The 18,954-nt window shown below is 38.4% G+C and overlaps 1 protein-coding gene across 9 annotated transcripts in view; it reads right to left on the reverse strand.

The window, feature by feature from the left end:
* Dcaf1 (DDB1 and CUL4 associated factor 1) overlaps window positions 1–18,954 on the reverse strand; it is a 69,094-nt gene that overhangs the window by 25,309 nt on the left and 24,831 nt on the right. For 7 of the 9 annotated variants that reach the window (XR_015441099.1, XM_087186914.1, XM_021238589.2 and 4 more), the window contains 8 exons: window positions 16,753–17,259; window positions 16,323–16,424; window positions 13,527–13,685; window positions 11,720–11,899; window positions 10,509–10,718; window positions 9,200–9,369; window positions 2,968–3,092; window positions 575–1,838 (listed from right to left, as the gene is read on the reverse strand). Coding sequence is in view for 8 of the 9 variants with exons in the window: in XM_087186914.1 (XP_087043040.1) it covers window positions 575–1,838; window positions 2,968–3,092; window positions 9,200–9,369; window positions 10,509–10,718; window positions 11,720–11,899; window positions 13,527–13,685; window positions 16,323–16,424; window positions 16,753–17,259 (2,717 nt within the window). In the remaining variant the exon portion in view is untranslated. The remainder of the gene's footprint in view (window positions 1–574; window positions 1,839–2,967; window positions 3,093–9,199; window positions 9,370–10,508; window positions 10,719–11,719; window positions 11,900–13,526; window positions 13,686–16,322; window positions 16,425–16,752; window positions 17,260–18,954) is intronic. The other 2 variants (XM_087186915.1, XM_087186913.1) reach the window with 2 other exon arrangements.

An 18,954-nucleotide genomic window follows, 5' to 3' on the forward strand; every position in this document is an offset into this window, starting at 1 on the left:
ACAAGAATGAAGAGACAAAGAATATGCAAGAATTCTGAAAATTCTGCTAGAAGGAACAAAAGAAAAAACACAAAATAGTAAGTTTTGAAAAGTGAATTATTTTGCAATATCATAGTAACTTTCAGTGGTTCATTTCCATTTTAAATCAGAGAACATAACTTCTACTGACAAATTTAAACAAAAATTCCTATGTTTAAAGCTTGTGATCACATGACCTTTATGTAAGATTTGTAAAGGATCAAATAAAGACAACTTGGATCAGCACAAAGACAAGTCTAGAAGCCTGAGAAGGGACTGTACATTCTGTAGGTTCTAGAAAACATACTGGTAGTCAGGACAACACAAAGTATCATATCAATATATTGTCAACAATTACACAAACAGTTCATGGTTGACAAAAGGTGGTATACTTACTTCATTCATGACATCATTCAAGTCACAATCAATCAGGGGTATTTCAGGCCAACATATGGCCTTCTCAACTGATCATTCTATGCTGATACTGTACTCCTCACTTTGATTTAAATAGAAGAATCAGTCCAATTCCCAGGAAGTGAAGGGGACCTCTCCTTACCTGCTAAAGATAAGGTGCCTATCAAAGCATCCGCCATCTACCCCTCCATATTTTGGAAACGATGCCCTTCGGTTTAGCCTTGAGGTAAAGTTTATTGGCGCTTGCCGCCTCTGTTTTGGCTCAGGACACTGGTGAGGAGTAAATAGAGAAAAAGGTGGACAGGTGGCAACTGGGTTCTTGCAGCGAGCATGTTGCTCTCTAAGATATTCTGTGATGATACTGTCCAGAGTAGGTGGGGAAGGAAGATGCCTGTCCAACTGCTTTTTTATGGCTGGGCTCTGGCTGTAGGCACCATGGTCCGACTTTTGCCGCAACACTCTGATTTTCCTGCCATTGCAGGGTGATGGCCTCTCTCTAATAAAACTAATCCTACCAATCAAAGGGGAGTTGCCTGCATAAGAAGGGCCAGGCATAGCTAGTGAACCCTGGGGGGGCCGTGGCTGAGAATGAGAAGTAGGGGCAGAAGGGCCAGAGGCACCAACAGCAGCATGGCTACCCAGCCGAGTTGCGATGCCATTGGCAATACGAGGGGTTCGGGGAAGAGAGACAGGAGAAGCAGCAGCAGTTACTGGAGTGAAAGCAGAAGAATGGGAGGCAGCAGTCATGGGCAGGTCAGCCTCTTTCATCAGCACAGTTGCTGTCTCTCCAAGCCCTTTAGAAATGAGATGGTTCCGTATCAACAAAAGCAATTCTTTCTCAGGGAAAGAGATTCTTGACTGGGCAACCACATCTGCTTTCTGTAATCGTGCCAAAGACACATCAGTGCCAATAAGAAGTGGCTTTCCGGACACCCTTTCAATGAGCTCAGCGGCATATTTGCAGAATTTGACATGGTCACTGCGCTTGTCCTGAAGTACAGGTTCCTTCATCAGCTGCTGGATCTGGCAGCTACTGAAAAGCGGCAGTTTGCTGATGATCTGCCTGACAGTGCTACTCCGAGACAAGCCCACCAGGGCCTTACAGGCCAGGGCCCGGATCTGGTCTGCATCTGTGATGGGCATCTTGATGGACAATAAGGACAGAAGCACCTTGATGCCATTATTGGATTGGACTACATTCCACATCTTGGCCAGGGTGTTCTCACTGCTCTTGGGTGTCTGAGGCAGCTTTCTCCGAGGAGTTCCAGAGATAAATTTGCCAATACTGGATATTCGGTTATCTGGGCCACATACACAATTGATGATAATTTGAAGCGCTGATTTCTGAATTTCAGCATCATGGATAAAGAACTCACCCTCAGCCACTCCCAAAATAATGCTGATACCTACAGAGGGGGGAGAAATTAATTAATCCTCATAAAAAGAATAGCTAATTTCAGTGGTTATTCCCAAATCTAAATCTAGAGTTCCAGTCAATTTTTTATTAAAAAAAGAAACCATCTCATTTTTTAAAAGTATAAGGAATTACTTCTATAAAATATAATCAGTTGTACTAAAATGTGTTTTTATGAAGCAATACATCATATGAAGCTAATAAATAGGAGAATGGGACTAGGAACTTAACTTAGTGTTAAAAAGTACTTGGCTTGGGCAAGGCCTTGTTCTATTCCCAGGACTGCAAGGGGCGGGGGGACCCGCACATGAAAATTAGGGAAATGATGTCAGTATTATGGGAAAGTCACCAAGGTGGGTATGCAATTTTTCCTAGATAAAAGAAGCAAAATTAGTGAAAATTTTAAACCTTCTGCACAAAATGAAAGAAACCCTCACCTTACCTGCTACCATGGCAACAGGAATCTTTTCTACTATATACAGCATTAAGAAAACTAAAAACTAGTGACTAGTTTATCTCCAGCCCTAAAAAGGAAGAGAAGAGGAAGAAGAACAGGGGGAGGAGGAGGAGGAAGAGGAAGAAGAAGAGGGGAGGGGAGGCAAGGGGAGGGGAGGTAAGGCAAAGAAAGTATCAGAACTTTGGGCTTTCTCTCCAGCGTGGTGCATACCAGGACCCACAGCCAGTCACACTACTTCCCATACTCACTTTAGCAGCACCCTCATAAGTCTGTTCAGACAAAGGCTATTTTCTTTTACTATATGTATATGACAGTTGCTACCAATTTACTGATTATTTTTAGTGGAGCTGTTTAGGTATTTTACTGTTGACGCTAAACCATTATTCCAATAAATCTTATTATTAGCACCAGACATTACAGTGTAAGGTTTTCAGGAATGCACATGTAACATTATAGAAAATGCCTCAAATACTCATAAACCTCAAGTTTATTAGCATGATTCCTTTATATGAAACTGTATGGCATTAGTTACAAGGGATAGGCAAGAAACACGCTACAACCTTCTGTTCTGATATACCAAAATTATATTAAGTAACCACAACCAGAATAGCAAAGGAAAACAAATCACATCAACCAACAACAAAAATGGCAAGGTACTACCTACCTACAGTGGAGACAGTAGAGCCAGTCTCATCCAGTACATCCACTGATTCTGCCAACTGGAGCTGTATTTTCGGCACCACAGTGAGAATAGCCAGAACATCCAAAGCAAAGCGCACAGTGTCATTCCTGGACAGGAAGAATAATTAGTTCAAGAAAAACTACAATAAAGCCATAAGCAACAGTAGCAGTTTTTAAAAGACAAAAATATAGCATGTCAGAACACCACTTGTGTGGGTCTGTCACTAGTGGTAGTGTCAAGAGAGGATTTATAAGTCACCATATTACTTCCAAAAATCACAATGATAGAATTTTTACCTATCAAACTTCTACAGTTAAAAACAAAGAATTCTTCATAGATCTTTTTCAAATGGGAAGGAAACCAAGAGATAGAGGGAAGGGAGAAGAGGAGGAAAAAGAAAAAGAATTAAGATGTGTATGTACATGTACCAACTCATGTAATCATTATGCACTGCAAACATGTACTAAAACATTTTTTTAATTTAAAAAATCCTCAATGCTATTAAGGGTACACAGAACTCTAACAAGTAATATGGCTGGGGACCATATAGTGAGACTGTGTCAAAAAAAAGTAATGCGGGGCGGGGGGGCCCTGCGCCCTGAGGATTTAGCTCAGTGGCACTGTGCCTGACTCGCAAGCGCAAGGTCCTGAGTTTGATCCCCAGTGCTGTCAAAAACAAAAAAAAGTAATCTGGCACAGACTACCAGCACTCAGGATACTGAGGCACATAGGAGATGGCTGCAAATTTGAGGCCAGCCTCGGCTATATGGCAAGACCTTATCTCAAAAATAAATAAATAAATAAAAACTTTTAAAAAGTAACCTGGCAACATGAAACATGATTCTTAAAATGTTCCTAACTTTTGGCATAGGAAGTTCACCTCTAGCAATCTGTCCTAAGAAAATAATCAGAAGTATAAAACAAGGGCTAGGGATGTAGCTCTGTGGCAGAGCACTTCTCTAGCAAGACCTGGATCTTGGATTCAAACCTCAACATTAAAAAAAGTACATGCAAATATTTATGTTCACCTTGAGCTTCCCTTATCTAAAACACTTAAGACCAGAAGTGTTTCAGAGTTCAGGGTTTTTCAGATTCTTGAATATCTGCAGACTTCTACCAGCTGAGCAACCCTAATCTGAAAATCCAAAATCTGAACTATTACAAAATCCAAAAGACATATGATGATCCTGCAGCCACTAACAATCATTTTCAAAAAATTCTAAAGGCAAGAACAGGGTCTTAAAATACATTAATAAAATATAAAATGTGAGACATAAAATTAAAAATTTGATAGAACCAAGTACTGGCAAGAAGACAGAAAAATGAAAGCTCCTATAGATTGATGGTGGGAGAATACAATAGTTAAAATCATTTTAAAAACAATCTTGCTGGGTGTGGTGGCACACACCTGTAATCCCAGCATTTGGGAGGCTGAAGCAGGAGGACTGCTGTGAGTTCGAGGTCAGCCTGGCTACACAGTGAGTTCAAGGCTAGCCTGAACTAGATAGCAAGACCCTGTCTCAAAAAAAAAACCCAAAAAATTTTTAAAGATTAAAAATAAAAATAATCTGGCAATATCCAATAAAGTTGAAAATCCAGACATCCTAAAACCCAGGTTCTACACCTCATATCTTCAAGAGAGGCAATAAATGAGAATGGGAATAAACTAAATATAAAAATATATCAGTTTAAATATTAACATGAATAAATTTCACAAACATTAAAGGGTGAAAAAGCTACAAAGGATGCATACAGGAAAACACTCAAGCAATTTAAAAACATATAAAGCAATATATTATTGTTTATGGACATGCAGAAATATATAAAAACATGCAAAAAAAGAATGCATTCCAAATGCCAACTGGTCACTCTGAAGAGGCATGAAAGGAAAGAAACTGAAGAAAAACCAAACACAACATGTCCAGGCTGAAGATGAGTATAGAAGAGTTGTTACATTATCCTCTGTACCTTTTTCTATTTTGAAATATTTTATTTTAAAAAATAAAAGTAAGCTGCATGCCTGTAATCCCAGCACTTGGGAGGCTGAGGCTGGAAGACTGCTGTGAGCTCAAGGCCAGCCTGGGCCACGTAGCGAGACAATCTCAAAAAGAAAAAACAGGCCCGGGGATTTAGCTCAATGGTGCCATCCCTGCCTCGCAAGCTCAAGATCCTAAGTTCCATCCCCAGCACCAAAATAAATAAATAATTAAATAACAGGTCTCACTTTTTAAAAAAAGAAAAAGGGCTGGGGATTTAGCTCAGTGCTTCTGCTGCCTGCCTTGCAAGTGCAAGGTCTCAAGTTTGATCCCTGGTACAAAAAGAAAAACCAAAACAATAATCATAAACCATAACAATAATTTAAAAAGTGAGCCAAGTATAGCAACACAAGTCTATAATGCCAGCACTTTGGGAGCCTGAGGAAGGAATATCACAAGTTGGAGCCCAAGCCTGGCCATTTTAGCAAGACCCCGTCTCAAAATAAAAAATAAAAAGGGTTAAGGATGCAACTCAGTGCTAAAGCCCTAGGTTCAATCCTCAGTACTGCAAACAATAAAAAAACCTTTTTCAGCTGGGCTTGTAGTTCAGTCATAGAGCACTTGCCTAGCAAGCACAAGGCATGAGTTCAATCCCCAGCACCACAAATATTTTTCTTCTTTTGGCAAGATCTCATACATGTGAGGCAGGCACTCTACCATTGGGCTATACTCTCATTCCCTAAATAAACTTTTTAAATCAAGGATATATATATTTTTTTAGTCAGACATGTTGGCACACACCTGTAATCCCAGCTACTCAGGAAGCTAAGGTGGGAGGATCTTAAATTTGATGCCAACCTAGGCAATTTTAGCAAGATTTTATTTCAAGATAAAATAAAAAGGGCAAGACATATAGCTAAGTACTCCCTGGATTCAATTCTCAGCACCAAATTAAAGTAAAAGACAGTTTGCAATAATCAAAAAATGAATTTACTAGTCAAGAAATATATTAGTGGGCCAGGGATTTAGCTCAGTGGCACCCCGCCTGCCTCATAAGCAAAAGGTCCTAAGTTCAATCCCTGGTACCAGGAGGTGGGGGGGGATTAGTACTCTTACTAGTTATCTTTTGAGCTTAAACTATGAAACTATTCTGTAAGTGAATACCCTCTGCTTCTTTGGCGCCAGAGTGTCACTATGCAGCCTAGTCTGACTTTGAACTCATGATACTATTGCCATATCCTTTCAATTATGGGACTGTGTTTGTCACCATGATCAGCAATAACCTACTTTTTAATACTCTAAAACAGCAGTTATCAGGGGTTGGACAGCTCAGTGTAGAGTCTTGCCTAGTACATGAAAGGCCCTGGTTTTGATCCCAAGTACACCCAAAAGGTAAAAAACAGCAGTCCTCAAGGTATGGTCAGGGGACTCCTGGGAGTCTCTGAAACCCTCTTAGGATTCAAAGAGCTTGTAAAGTCAAGCTATGTCCATACCATATTTCCCCGAAAATAAGTAATTTGAAAATAAGCCCTCATGTGATTTTTCAGGCTGCTTGTAATATAAACCTGAATATAAGTTCATCAGCCTGATGGATGCATTTTAGTACATCCACTGCAACACATAATGGGTGTATTGAATTATAAAATAATACTAATATATAATTAAGTATAAATGAGAATATAAATTATAAGTATTTGTAAATATCTAATGGGTACCTTTGGAATAGGGGTAAACACCTATGTAAACAGATGAATTTGAGATTTACTGCTGAATGACCAGAGTACAGACACAGCACATGAATAATGTGCACACTTGGTAACAAACAGACGTAGTCGTGTCTTAATATGAAGCTTCATAATTCAACACATCAGGTGTTACAACAGATGTACTTCATGCACTCAAGTGAAACAAAAAAAACCTTTTCTGAATTTTGGTTCCTGCAATTTTTTGTCACTGTCTCATAAGTCTTCAGTTAACACCTGATTTAGTGGAAACTCTGGGAAGCCTAGCCTGCAAGAGGTCATGAGTCAGGTGAAGAATTCATGGGAGAAAACCACTGACAGTGTTGCCAATGCACTATAAGCAGGCTACATGGACAGGAAGTGCTCATTTAAGGAAAGGTCTATGAATGGACATGAGAGATTGGGGCCCATGGTTCTACAGGAAATGGAGTTGCAAGAAATTCAGGCCGGAATTCGGGGTTTGGAGAGTTATGACTTTTTTCCAGAAGATGACATGACTGTATTTGAATAAATGTAGACATTTATACTTGAATAAATAGACTGTTGTACATGAAAAAATAAGACATCCCATGAAAATAAGCCCTATTGAATCTTGTGGAGCAAAATTTAATATAAGACCCAGTATTCTTTTCAGGGAAATATGGTAATACTAAGATGTCATTGTCCTTTCTCTCATTTTCTCACATGTATAACACAGTCTTCAAGAGACTATGGTGTGTGATATCCCAAAAACATGAATAAAAAAGCATATGATATATTAAGCCAAACATTTTTTAAAATTGGCTAAAGTCATCTATATTTTTTTTAATTTTTCATTAAGAACACTAACATTGCTGTGCTTGGTGGAGCACACCTGTAATCCCAGCACTCAGGAGGCTGAGACAGGAGGATCGCCATGAGTTCAAGGCCAACCTGAGCTACATAGTCAGACCCTGCCTCAGAAAAAAAAGGGGGGCGGCACTGGGGACTTAGCTCAATGGCACTGCACCTGCCTGGCAAGTGCAAAGTCCTGAGTTCAATTCCCAGAACCGAAAAACATTCAATGGGTTCACATTATTGTACACTACATTCATAAACAGCTTTAGATTTTCTCTTTTTTTTTAGATTTTCTTAATTTTCTTTTTTTGTTATGGTTATTGCTTTTTGGGTTTTTTTGTTTTGTTTTGTTTTGAGAGAGAGACAGGGTCATGACGGTCTTGAACTATGTAGCCCAGGCTGGCCTGAAATTCATAGTGATCCTCCTGCCTCAGCATCCCAAGTGCTAGAATCACAGGCATTCACTACCACATCAGGCTTTTAATTTTAATTTCTAATATAGTAAACATTAATAGATATAAAACAAAAATAAAAGCCCTCTAAAATCCTCAATAATTTTTAAAGTACTAAAGGGTCCTAGCCAGGGATTTAGCTCAATGGTTCTGCCACCTGCCTCGCAAGCGCAAGGTCCTGAGTTCGATCCCCAGTACCAAAAAATAAAATGAAATAAAATAAAAGGGTCCTAAGGCCAGAAAGTTTGAGAATAGATACTCCAAAAGTACCCCACTAAATTTAATGTCTTGGAATTTATTTCCTCCAAATAAGCCTCTCTTGTCCTTAACTACAGTGGATGGATAGGGAAAAGGAGGTCAAGAAATGCTGTTTATAGCTGTGTGTAGTGGCACACCTGTAAGCTCAGCACACTGGGAAGCTAAGGCAGGAAGAAAGTCTGAGCCAAACCTGGAGCAACTTAGGTAACTTAGTCAGACTCTGTCTCAAAACAAAAAATGAGCTGGGAATGTAGCTCAGTGTGAAGTCCCTGAGTACCACCACAAAAAAAAAAGCTTTGATATCATTCTCTCTTCAGGCCCCATCTTTCCCAAAATGTACTTTTTTTTTTTTTTTTTGGTACCGGGGATTGAACTCAGGTCCTTGTGCTTGCAAGGCAGGCAGCAGAACCACTGAGCTAAATCCCCGGCCCCCAAAATGTACTTTGAATTCTTTGTATATCATTCTCAAACAAAATCCATCCAACCTCCTGATGACACCAGCTGCCTTTTTCTGAGCCTATCCTACTTAGCTGACTGCAACTGAATTGTTAAAAGCATTATACTATGTTGAATAAAAAGAGCAAAAAGGTAAGCTTTTATGTGAAAGTAAAATAAACATTACACATGGTTGTCAAGTAAAAGCAAGACATTTAAAGTCTAAGTATCAAAGAATAACGGACTCCAGTTCCAAGATTTCAACCCCATGTTATTGTTAAGATATATAAATTATGTAATTTCTCTTAAGAGTTCAGATGTTGATCCTTGCCTAAAACCATATATAGGAACAAGTACTATATAAATTGAAAGTCATATTTTCACGCTTAATCTTGTGTCTCAGATTCAAGTTTAAAATTTCAATTCAATTCAGTAAAAGTTAAAGCGTATACCACGTGCAAATCAAACCAAAATCAACTTTTACAAAAGCAAAGAGCAGGATGGAATTTCTTGTGAAATATCTCTCTGGTCCCACCTTGCATAATAGGTCTTCCAATTGCAGGCAATAGAAATAAGCTGCAACAACAGCTGAACACAAGAAAGTTTGAGGAAGACTTCAGCTGGTTCCCAATACAGCTGTGCAGGGCCATATTCTATCAAAAACTCCATCATTTCCACAATCTGTTCATGAGTATATGAGCATGCCTATAAGAAGAAATATGTTATTATTGTACATAACTTTTATCATCTACCTGCTGCCTTCCTCTAGCATAGCTCACTGGCTGATAGGTTTTAATAATAACTTTCAAGTTCTACAATTCCTTTTATTTTTAGGAAATGAACTCAGGACTTCATGAATGCTAGAAAGGCACTCTCCTACTGAGCTATATCCCCAGCCACTCACCCTTGCTTTTTAAATTTTATTTTATTCTGAGACTGGGTCCCACTAAGTTGCCCAGGCTATCCTGAAACTGGTGACGCTCCTGCCTCAGGCTCCCAATTAGCCACCATACCCAGTTCAAATTTCACAATTCTTGAATCAATAGCCCGTATGTGAAATGATGATTACATAATGTTTAATTCTTTATTTATAACTAAACTCATAAAACATTTCAGCCAAAAAAATAACTGAAGGTTCCTTTGTGCATATGTTTCACAGCTTGAGAAAGAAGTACCTGTTAATAGGTATCTTTTCAATTTGAGACTTTTTTTCAAGAAAGAGAGGATGTCATTGTCATTCAGGTTGGCCTTGAACTTATTATGTAGCCCAGGCTGGCTCAAACTCAGAGATCCTCCTGCCTCGGTCTCCCAAGTGCTAGGATTATAGACACACCATGCCCAGCTAATTTGTGATTCTTAAAAGATACAGATATTGATCTTGCTCATAAAATATATCTAGTAAATTCCAACATGATAGAAAAGTGGAGTTATACTCATTCCAAAGTACTCACTGAGTGCTTTTCATAAAAGAAAGCTCTTTAACATTTCAGCTCAGCCTGTACTTCTAATATCCCAGAGAAGTAGTAAGTTACAAATAGAAGCAAAGTCCTTAAAATTCACATATTATTTTTGCTTTCAATTGTTCTGATTCTACAAAGGACAAGTATAATCCAATAATGTATATCCCACAGAGACTCCACTAATCTGAAAGCAAGTTTCAGGCTGGAGAGGATGCAGAAAAAATAAACAAAATCATCCCTTTTAGGGACCATATCCTACAGATAAAGATGTAGCTCGGTGGCAGAACACTTGCCTACCTTGTGGAAGGCACCTGGTTCAATCTCCAACACCACAAATAAAAAAAAAAAAGGAAAGAAAGAAAGAAAAAAGTTATGTCCTCTTACCTTGTATGGAGGTTGAGGGTGAACAAGAATGCCACCCTCAGTCCTCTGAAGTGACTGCTTCACTTGTTCCAATTTAATGGCCAGGTGAGCCTCAAAATACTTGCGCAAGGCCATGCAGGTATGTTTCCCAGTTTGGCGGCTAGCAAATATTTCATCATCACTCAGAAGTGCACCTTGATCTTCCAAATTCAGAATCTCCAAAGTACTGATCTGTTAATAAACAGGTAAAAGATTGGGGTAGAAGAGGGGAAGAGAATAGGCAGATAGAAGAAAGTGAAAGGGTCACAATAAAGGAAAATTATTTTGGTAAACTTTTGTGCTCACTGAGATTGTCAAATATCTATCTATAGCTCTCTCTCTATATGTGTATATATATACACACAACACACTGATAGTGACCAAATGAAAGCAAAGCCTTAAACTCATACTGAAAAATGACACAGCTTTTAGTCACGCTAAAAGAAATAAAGTGGCCAGTCACAACAAAACATAAGTATTAGTAAGATTTGTTATCTTTAAAATAGTGATTATTTCAAAAAGATATAAAGACATAAAGCTTTTGCTTTTAGAAAGATCAAGATAACAACAATAATTCTCCATATAAGATCACTATATCCAAAGCAAGTCTACAATGGCAGAGTCCTCTAACCACTGACACATTCACGATGGGACTGTACATGCACGACCATTCCCACTGGTCAGTTTATACCATCACTGGTACATGGATGACTGTCCCAACAGGCAGTGGTTCAAGCCAGTGGGAATATGTTAAAAGAAAAAGGAAATGGGTGAGGGTGTTGCTCTATGGTAAGAAAGTGGGTGAGGCCTGGGTAAAACCCTCAGCAACAAATAAAATAAATTAAATAAAGAGAGAGAGAGAGAGAGAGAGAGAGAGAGAGAAACTTATGAATGAAAGGAAAAATTCCTCAAATCAAAAGCTTCCTCTCAAGCCAGGTACAGTGACATATATCCATAATCCCCTGGGAGGCTGAGGTAAAAGGATTCCAAAGTCCAGCCCAGCCTAAGCAATTTAGTGACCCTGTGTTACAATAAAAACTAAAAGGGCTGAGGATGTAGCTTAGTCTGAAGCCTCTGGGTTCAATACCCAGTACCAAAACAAAGCCTCCTCTCTTCACTGAGGTGCTGATAAAGGTCAGCCAAAATAAGCTTAACCCCAATTGCTAACAAGAGAAGCAACAAAAGAACCTCACCAAGTTCACCAGACGACGAAGACCATCATAGCGATCAAAGAGCTCTAAAACAGCCCGAAATGAGAAGCAAATTGAGAAAAACATGGTAGCATGGCAGCATCCTGAGGCGTGGGAACATTCCATTAACCACAGGGTATAGTTTACCACATCAGATAGAACATTGTGGGGATGCATGCAAACCTGTAAAACATTTAAATTAAAAAATTATTTTTCCATTTTGGGCAAAGGAGTCTTTGAAACAGATGAAAAATTCACCAACAGACACTAAGTTATCTTTGAAAAATACCATGATCATTCCCAGGCAAGTAATTCTTACTTTACAAACTTAAGTTACAACAATTTTTGAACATAATCCATTCCAAACCTGAAAACTACCTACACTTAAATTCAACCTATACTTACTGTCAACAAATGCATAATGTAATGCTCTGTTATATAAGTAGTAGATTCCCACTTAATAGATGAAGAAGCTTAGACAGGTTGAAGTATCCCTCCCCATAATGAAAGAGGCTGAGGGGCCGGGGATTTACCTCAGTGGTTCCACCGCCTGTCTCACAAGCGGAAGGTCCTGAGTTTGATCTCCGGTACCCAAAAAAAACAAAACAAACAAACAAACAAAAAACCAAAGAGGCTGAGCCTACAAAGTCTACAAGTTTAGTATCCATTAACCAACTGACTGATTCATATGCATTTTGATGTCTGCTGTAAGTTAGACAAGGAATTGTAAAGCATTCCTCAAATTGCTTGTTGTTTTTTCCTACATATTAGCCAGAATTAATTTTGTATATACAAACAGATGAACTTACTGTTTTCAAAAGATTATCCTTGCATAATATTAGACTTGAGGGGAAAAATTAAATTTAAAATTGATCATACAAAAAAATAGATTGTACAAATACGTAAGTGAAGACAAGAGCTCAAGAAAAAATTATCGGCTTTACTATACTAGAAAAGACAAACTACATAGTATATTAGAAAAATGTTCCAGGCACAGAAATGACAATGGGGTCACATGCAAAACATCACTTTTCAAATGTATAGCTTATTTACATTTTTTGGTTCCTTTCTTTTTTTATTCTTGAGACAGTCTCACTTGAGATCAGGCTGTCCTTGAATTCACACCCAGTATCACACACTCAAAAAAAGTAAAATGCTACTCCACTAAGGGACATCTGAAAAGTCCTTGAAAACTAATTTTAATGCCAGAGAATGCAAATACAAAATAAAGGTCCTAGTCTAATCCATCTTGCATTTTCCTAGTAGGGTTAGAAAATTTTAGAGCCTTTGCTGGACAATTTTACATTTTTACAGTATTTTGTGAAGAGTGAACATTTATGTTCCTTGCATCTTTCATCAGAATTTAGCCTTTCAACTATTTAGTCACTCAAAGGTTCTGTGAAGCCAAGTGTGGTGGCTCATGCCTGTGATCCCAGCACTTGGGAGGCTGAGGCAGGAGGATCACCTCAAGTTTGAGGCCAGCCTGGGCTACAATAGAGATTTCAAGGCCAACCTGTACTACATGGCAAGACCCTGCCTTAAAAAAGCAAACAAACCAAAAAAAACAAAAGTTCTATGAAGCGGGGCACAGTGGTGCACACCTGTAAACCTAGCACTTGGGAGGCTGAGGCAGGCCAATCACCAGTTTGAGGCCAGCCTGGGCTATCTAGTAGCAAATTTAAGTCCAGCCTGGACTACATAGTGAGACATCTCAAAACAAAAACAAACCAACAAAAAAAGTTCTGTGAAAGTACTCTAATTTTAAAGAGATTATCCTCATTCAATCCCATTCTCATATACCTAGACTTACTCTTTCCATAGCATCCTGGTTGTAGGACAAGTAATACAAGCACATGGATACACCAGTTGCGGCCATAGAAGGACGAGGAATTTCCAATAATTTCTGTACTCCTCCATGCGCAACAAATTCTGTAGCAAATTTGTTATGGAGCAGGAGAGATGCTAGATGCTAAAAAACAAAGACATGTTACAACAGATCAATCTAAAAAAAATCCAAAAATCTCTTGACACAGTGTTAATTAAAGGTGCTAAATTAGTCCTCTACATGCTAAGCATGGCAGTGCAGGCCTGTAATCCCAACACTCTGGGAGCTGAGGCAGGAGGATTCCAAGTTCAAACCCAGCCTGGGCAACATGGCAATTTAGCAAGACCCTGTCTCAAAAAGAGAAAGAAAGGAAAAAAAAGGCAGGGGATGGGGGTGTAGATCAACATGAAGGCCCTGTGTTTGATACCCAGTACTGAAAAAAAAAAAAAGTCCTCTACATAAACAACCACTCTCTCACAAAACCCAATATTGTAATATTGTTTAAGGGAAATTAAAAAATTGAGACTGTACAACATTCTTGTTTTCCTTCCTAACACCAAGGACTTCTGCCAATCCTCCTGTTTCAATTATTTTAAAAAATTATTTTAATATAATCAGCTGTGTTCTAGCTTTGGTTCAGTCACTGACTTGATTAATTGAACTGACTTCTTTCAAATATATTCGCAATATATCTCCAAAAAACAATCTTGAGCAAAGTAGCAAAACTGGTAAATTTTTACAACTAATCAAATGCATTTCAAATAGATCCCTGAAAGTTTTATTTCATCTTTTAAGGTTTGTTTCCTCTTCAATTCCCACCAGCCTTTCTGGGAGGCCCTAATTTCCCGCACAATTCTTAATGGTAGGAAGTGCAATGAAAGCACCCAGCTCTTGAGTATTCTGAACTATAGACAGGACCTAAGGTGAGCCACAGCTCCCCCTCCTGTTACCCACAATAAAGTGTGTTCCAGAAACAGATAAAGCAACAGATTTGCAATTACAGATCTTCCTTGTTTAATGACCTACCTGTTTAAAGGACTGTTCTGACTTAGGACCCGTCTTTTTGTTTTGTACAGTTCTGTACATTTTGTTTATATAGCCCCAATGTCTTTTTTTGTACAATACACCTTGTTTATTAGTACTGTAATTTTTGCTGGTGGTACTGTACAGTACAGTACTACAGTTTTTTTGTTGTTGTTTTTGGTACCGGGGATCGAACTTGGGACCTGGAGCTTGTAAGGCAGGTGCTGGCAGTACTACCATTTTATGTTCTGTTATACATTATAGTACTGCAAATGAATTATGCAAATAAAAGCAAAGCCATAATGTTGGAGTTTCCTTTGACCATTTCTTTGTTCTGAATACTGTAATGTACATACTATACATAATTCTTCATTTAGCAACCAATTCATTTAACAACCTAGTTGCAGGAATGGGAACTCAATCATTCAATAAGGACTGTCTGTACGTAATTTAATAGTCGTACAGATTTCACCAAGATCAGCAGCAAAAACAAGTCTTCTCAGAATTTCTCAGCAACTAGACTTAAACTAATCCTCATATTTAATTTCAATCTCTCCCCCAAATTACCTTATTTTTCTCTGTTACACAACCTCTATCCTGCTTCCAAATAATCATTCCCTAAAGCAGAAGCTAAATTATGTGTAAGTAACTTCTAACACTTAGGCCACAAGAATTGTTTTCACACAATGTCCCTACCATACAATGGAAATTCCACTTCCACAACAGGTAGGTGGGAACAAGCAGGCAAAACCTTAAATTTTACCTAGCTCATCATTACTGACAACCCAGCTTACCTCACACCTATAGGCAATATTGTCTTCTTACACTGTCTATATTAAAGGTCCAGTTTCTGTTCCATTTAATATTTTAAACAACCAATTTTGTTTCTACTACCTTCAACATCCGTCCCTTCTCTTTTATCATTGAGTCTTCTTTTTGAACTAAACAGGATATCCACCTCTCTACCATGTCATTTGTCTATCAGAAGAATTTCTTTTGAGATATTTTCCTTGTCCATCCAGATTTCATTTTCTTTTATATCTTATATGACTTTGCACAGAAATCGCTGAATAATGACCCCCATTTTAATTCCCCCCACAAAAAACCTGCAGAAACATTAAGTTCTCTAATCCCAGTTTAGAAACAGATGCTACCTTGCGATATCTTTGGGCCCTTGGAGACAACTCTGACCTCCAGCTTCAACCTACTGTTCAAAGTGTAACTGAGTTCATACACTTTAGACACACACACACTGAGTACTTCACACAAGTTACCCCAGTTATGTTTGACCTCTTCCAAACTTAAAAGTTTCTGGGACTGAAAGGCAAATTTCCTCATTTTAAATACACTTTGGAACTGTACTGTTCAATGCAGTAATCCCTGGCCAAATGTGGCTAATTTAACTAAAATTAAATAAAATTCAGTAAAATTAAATAAAATTTAAATCTCAGTGCTTCAAGATACCAGCTATATTTCAAGTGCTCAAGTCACACAGGGCTAGTCAGTAACCACTGTACTGAACAGCACAGATATAAAACCTTTCTATCAATAAGATGCTCAGTAAATGATTTTTTTTAGATTTATGAGAGTGCTGGGCTGGAGGTTTAGCTCAGTGGTTCCGCCACCTGCCTCATAAGCGCAAGGTCACAAGTTCAATCCCCAGGACCAAAAAAAAAAAAAAAAATTTATGAGCGTGTTTATCAGAAATACTAAGAAGGAGAAAAGTCCTCAGTGACTTAATATTTTTAAGCATTTTACCTTGAGTGCCTCAAATGTAAGCAGAACATCATTAGTCTGTTTTAGATCAATATAGAACATCATCAACTCCCGTGATCCAAGTTGCATGAATATGGGAAGTAACTGAAATGAAAATCAAAAATAAGCCTTAACTTTTCACTTTATATTTCATACACTTCCTATTCCACTTTACAAAAGTAGAGAGTTAAAGAAACGAGGCTTCTAGTCTCCCCTTCCTTATGAACAATAAACATAAATGCACTTTTCTCAAACAGTCCTTAAGTAACCTGCATACAACCTTACCAGTATAAAGCAAAGACTTTTCTGTAATAGAGTTAAGAATATGTTAACAACAACAACAAAAAAGAATATGTTAACTACCATGTTATAACCCAGAAAGTGCTTCCATGAAATAACCCAGAAATAAATAAAATAGTCCCAATACACTTACCTCCTGATATTCTCCTAGAGGGGTCAAATACTGGAGAATGAGTCGCTGCTCAATAGCAGGAGTCATGGGATAAAGGGTATAATTGGTACCAATCACCCAGGGGGACATTTCTGACCAGCTGCTATTAGACAACTCAACAAACATTCTATCTGGATCAGAAGATGAGAAACCCAATTTTTGTTTGGCTTTCCTAAAGCTCTCTCTGTCACCCTGTTTTGCTGACTTGTTTTTCTTTAATCCTCCTCCTTCAGGCTTGGTTGCTGAGTTCACTCTACTACTGGTCTTGTGGCTTGAATCAAGATGAAAGGAGATTTCCATGTCTCCAGAAGCTTCTTCCTGTTCTCCATCCACTAAATCTACTGCCATGTCACCATAGTCCATATCCACAGCTTCCTCATCCAGAGGCAAAAGGGGTTCAGAAGAGAGCTTCCGTGGACGCTTGTTTTCTTGCCGCAAAGCCACTTCCTGAAGCTGTAGCTCCCTCAGTCTTCGAAGCACTATTGCCACCTATCAATAAATATTGGAGTAAAAGGCATTGTCTCTTCTGCATCTTTTTTTTGGGGGGGGGGGGGACAAGGTCTCATTATGTAGTTCAGGCTGGCCTTGAACAATCTATGGAACTTACTATGGAGCCCAGGCTGGCCTCCCAACTCACAGCAATCCTCATGCCTTAGTCTCCTAGGCTGGGATTACAGGTGTGCACCACCACGACAGGCTTCTTCTGCATCTTAAATGACTCATAATAAATAATTCTTATTTCTATGTAAGAATACTAATGTAATTAGACCAATGCCTGATAATAGTAATGATCTGATTATATTAACTTGATTTCTGTAACTTGCTGAAATAAGCTATGCTAAAAGTCTCATTCCCCAACAATTCCAGAAAACACAAACCACAAGAATTATAGGTAAAACATATCTTTCATAACTGATTTGTTTGGGTGACAGTGGGCTGGACTAACACATCTAAAGAAGCAGAAACTAGATATAATAAAAGATTTCTTTAAAGTGCTTTTGAAAAATCAAACATTTTACATAATTATGTAATTTATTTTTCAAGTTCACTTTTAAAAAAAGTTTTTTTTATGTACTTACTTTTCTGGGCCAAATCTAAAAAATGGTACCATGTTTAGTTTTAAAAAGAGAAGGGGCAGGGCACTGTGGCCCACCCTATAATTGCAGCTACTTGAAAGGTTAAAGCAAGAGGATGACAAGTTGCCAGTCATGTTACACAACTCAGCAAGACCATATCTCAAAGAAAAGATGGGTATGTAGCTCAGTAGCAGAGTCCTTGCCTAGCACACAAAAGGCTCTCTCTTCTCAATTCAATCCTAAGTATGGCCAAAAATAAAGGAGGTAGGGGGATTTACGGATGATGTCTGCAAATTTATTCTGAATTGAAAAAAAAAAGAGCCAAGCATGATAGCACATGCCTGTAATCCCAGCACTCAAGATGCTGAGGCAGGGGGATCAAAAGTTCAAGGCCAGCCTGGGCTACATAGTGAGTTAAGGCCAACCTGGAATAGCAAGACCTTGTCTCAAAAAACAAAAAACAAACAAAATTTAGAGCCAAGGTGTGAAGGCCCTTAATTCAATCTCCAGTACTGAAGGAAAAAAAATGGTGGATGGACAGAAAGAAAAAATGGGTATGTAATGAGTATAGTAAAATGTTAGCAAGACATCGAGGTAGTGTATATACAGCTGCTCCTCATTAAATTCTTTCAACTGTACTCTATGTTTGAAATTTTTCATAACACAAAGGTTAAGGAAGGAAAGGGGATGAGACCAAGGGAATGGTACTTTATTTGGTATACAATGCCATAATCCTTGACAGCTGAAAGACAACTATTTTCTTTTTTTTTAAATTTTCCTCTCTCCCTTCCTCCAAAAACAACTATTTTCAATATGAAAATAAGTAAAATCAAAGCTTTTATGTAAACCATGTGTGGGGGCACACACCTATAATATCAGCTACTCAGAAGGCTGAGACAAAAGGATCAAAAGTTCAAGGCTAGGGCCAGGGATTTAGCTCAGTGGTGCCACCACCTGCCTCGAAAGTGCAAGGTCCTGAGTTCAATCCCTGCTACCAAAAAAATTTTAAAAAACAAAAGAAAGTTCAAGGCTATCCTGGACAACTGGGCAAAATCCTGTCTCAAAGAAATTTTTAAAAAGATTAGGAAAAGAGGAATCAAGATATACC

This window comes from Heterocephalus glaber, unplaced genomic scaffold (assembly GCF_053883595.1).
Source record: "Heterocephalus glaber isolate CG9 unplaced genomic scaffold, H.glaber_assembly_v1.0 deba00001504, whole genome shotgun sequence".
Taxonomy (NCBI): Eukaryota; Metazoa; Chordata; class Mammalia; order Rodentia; family Bathyergidae; genus Heterocephalus; species Heterocephalus glaber.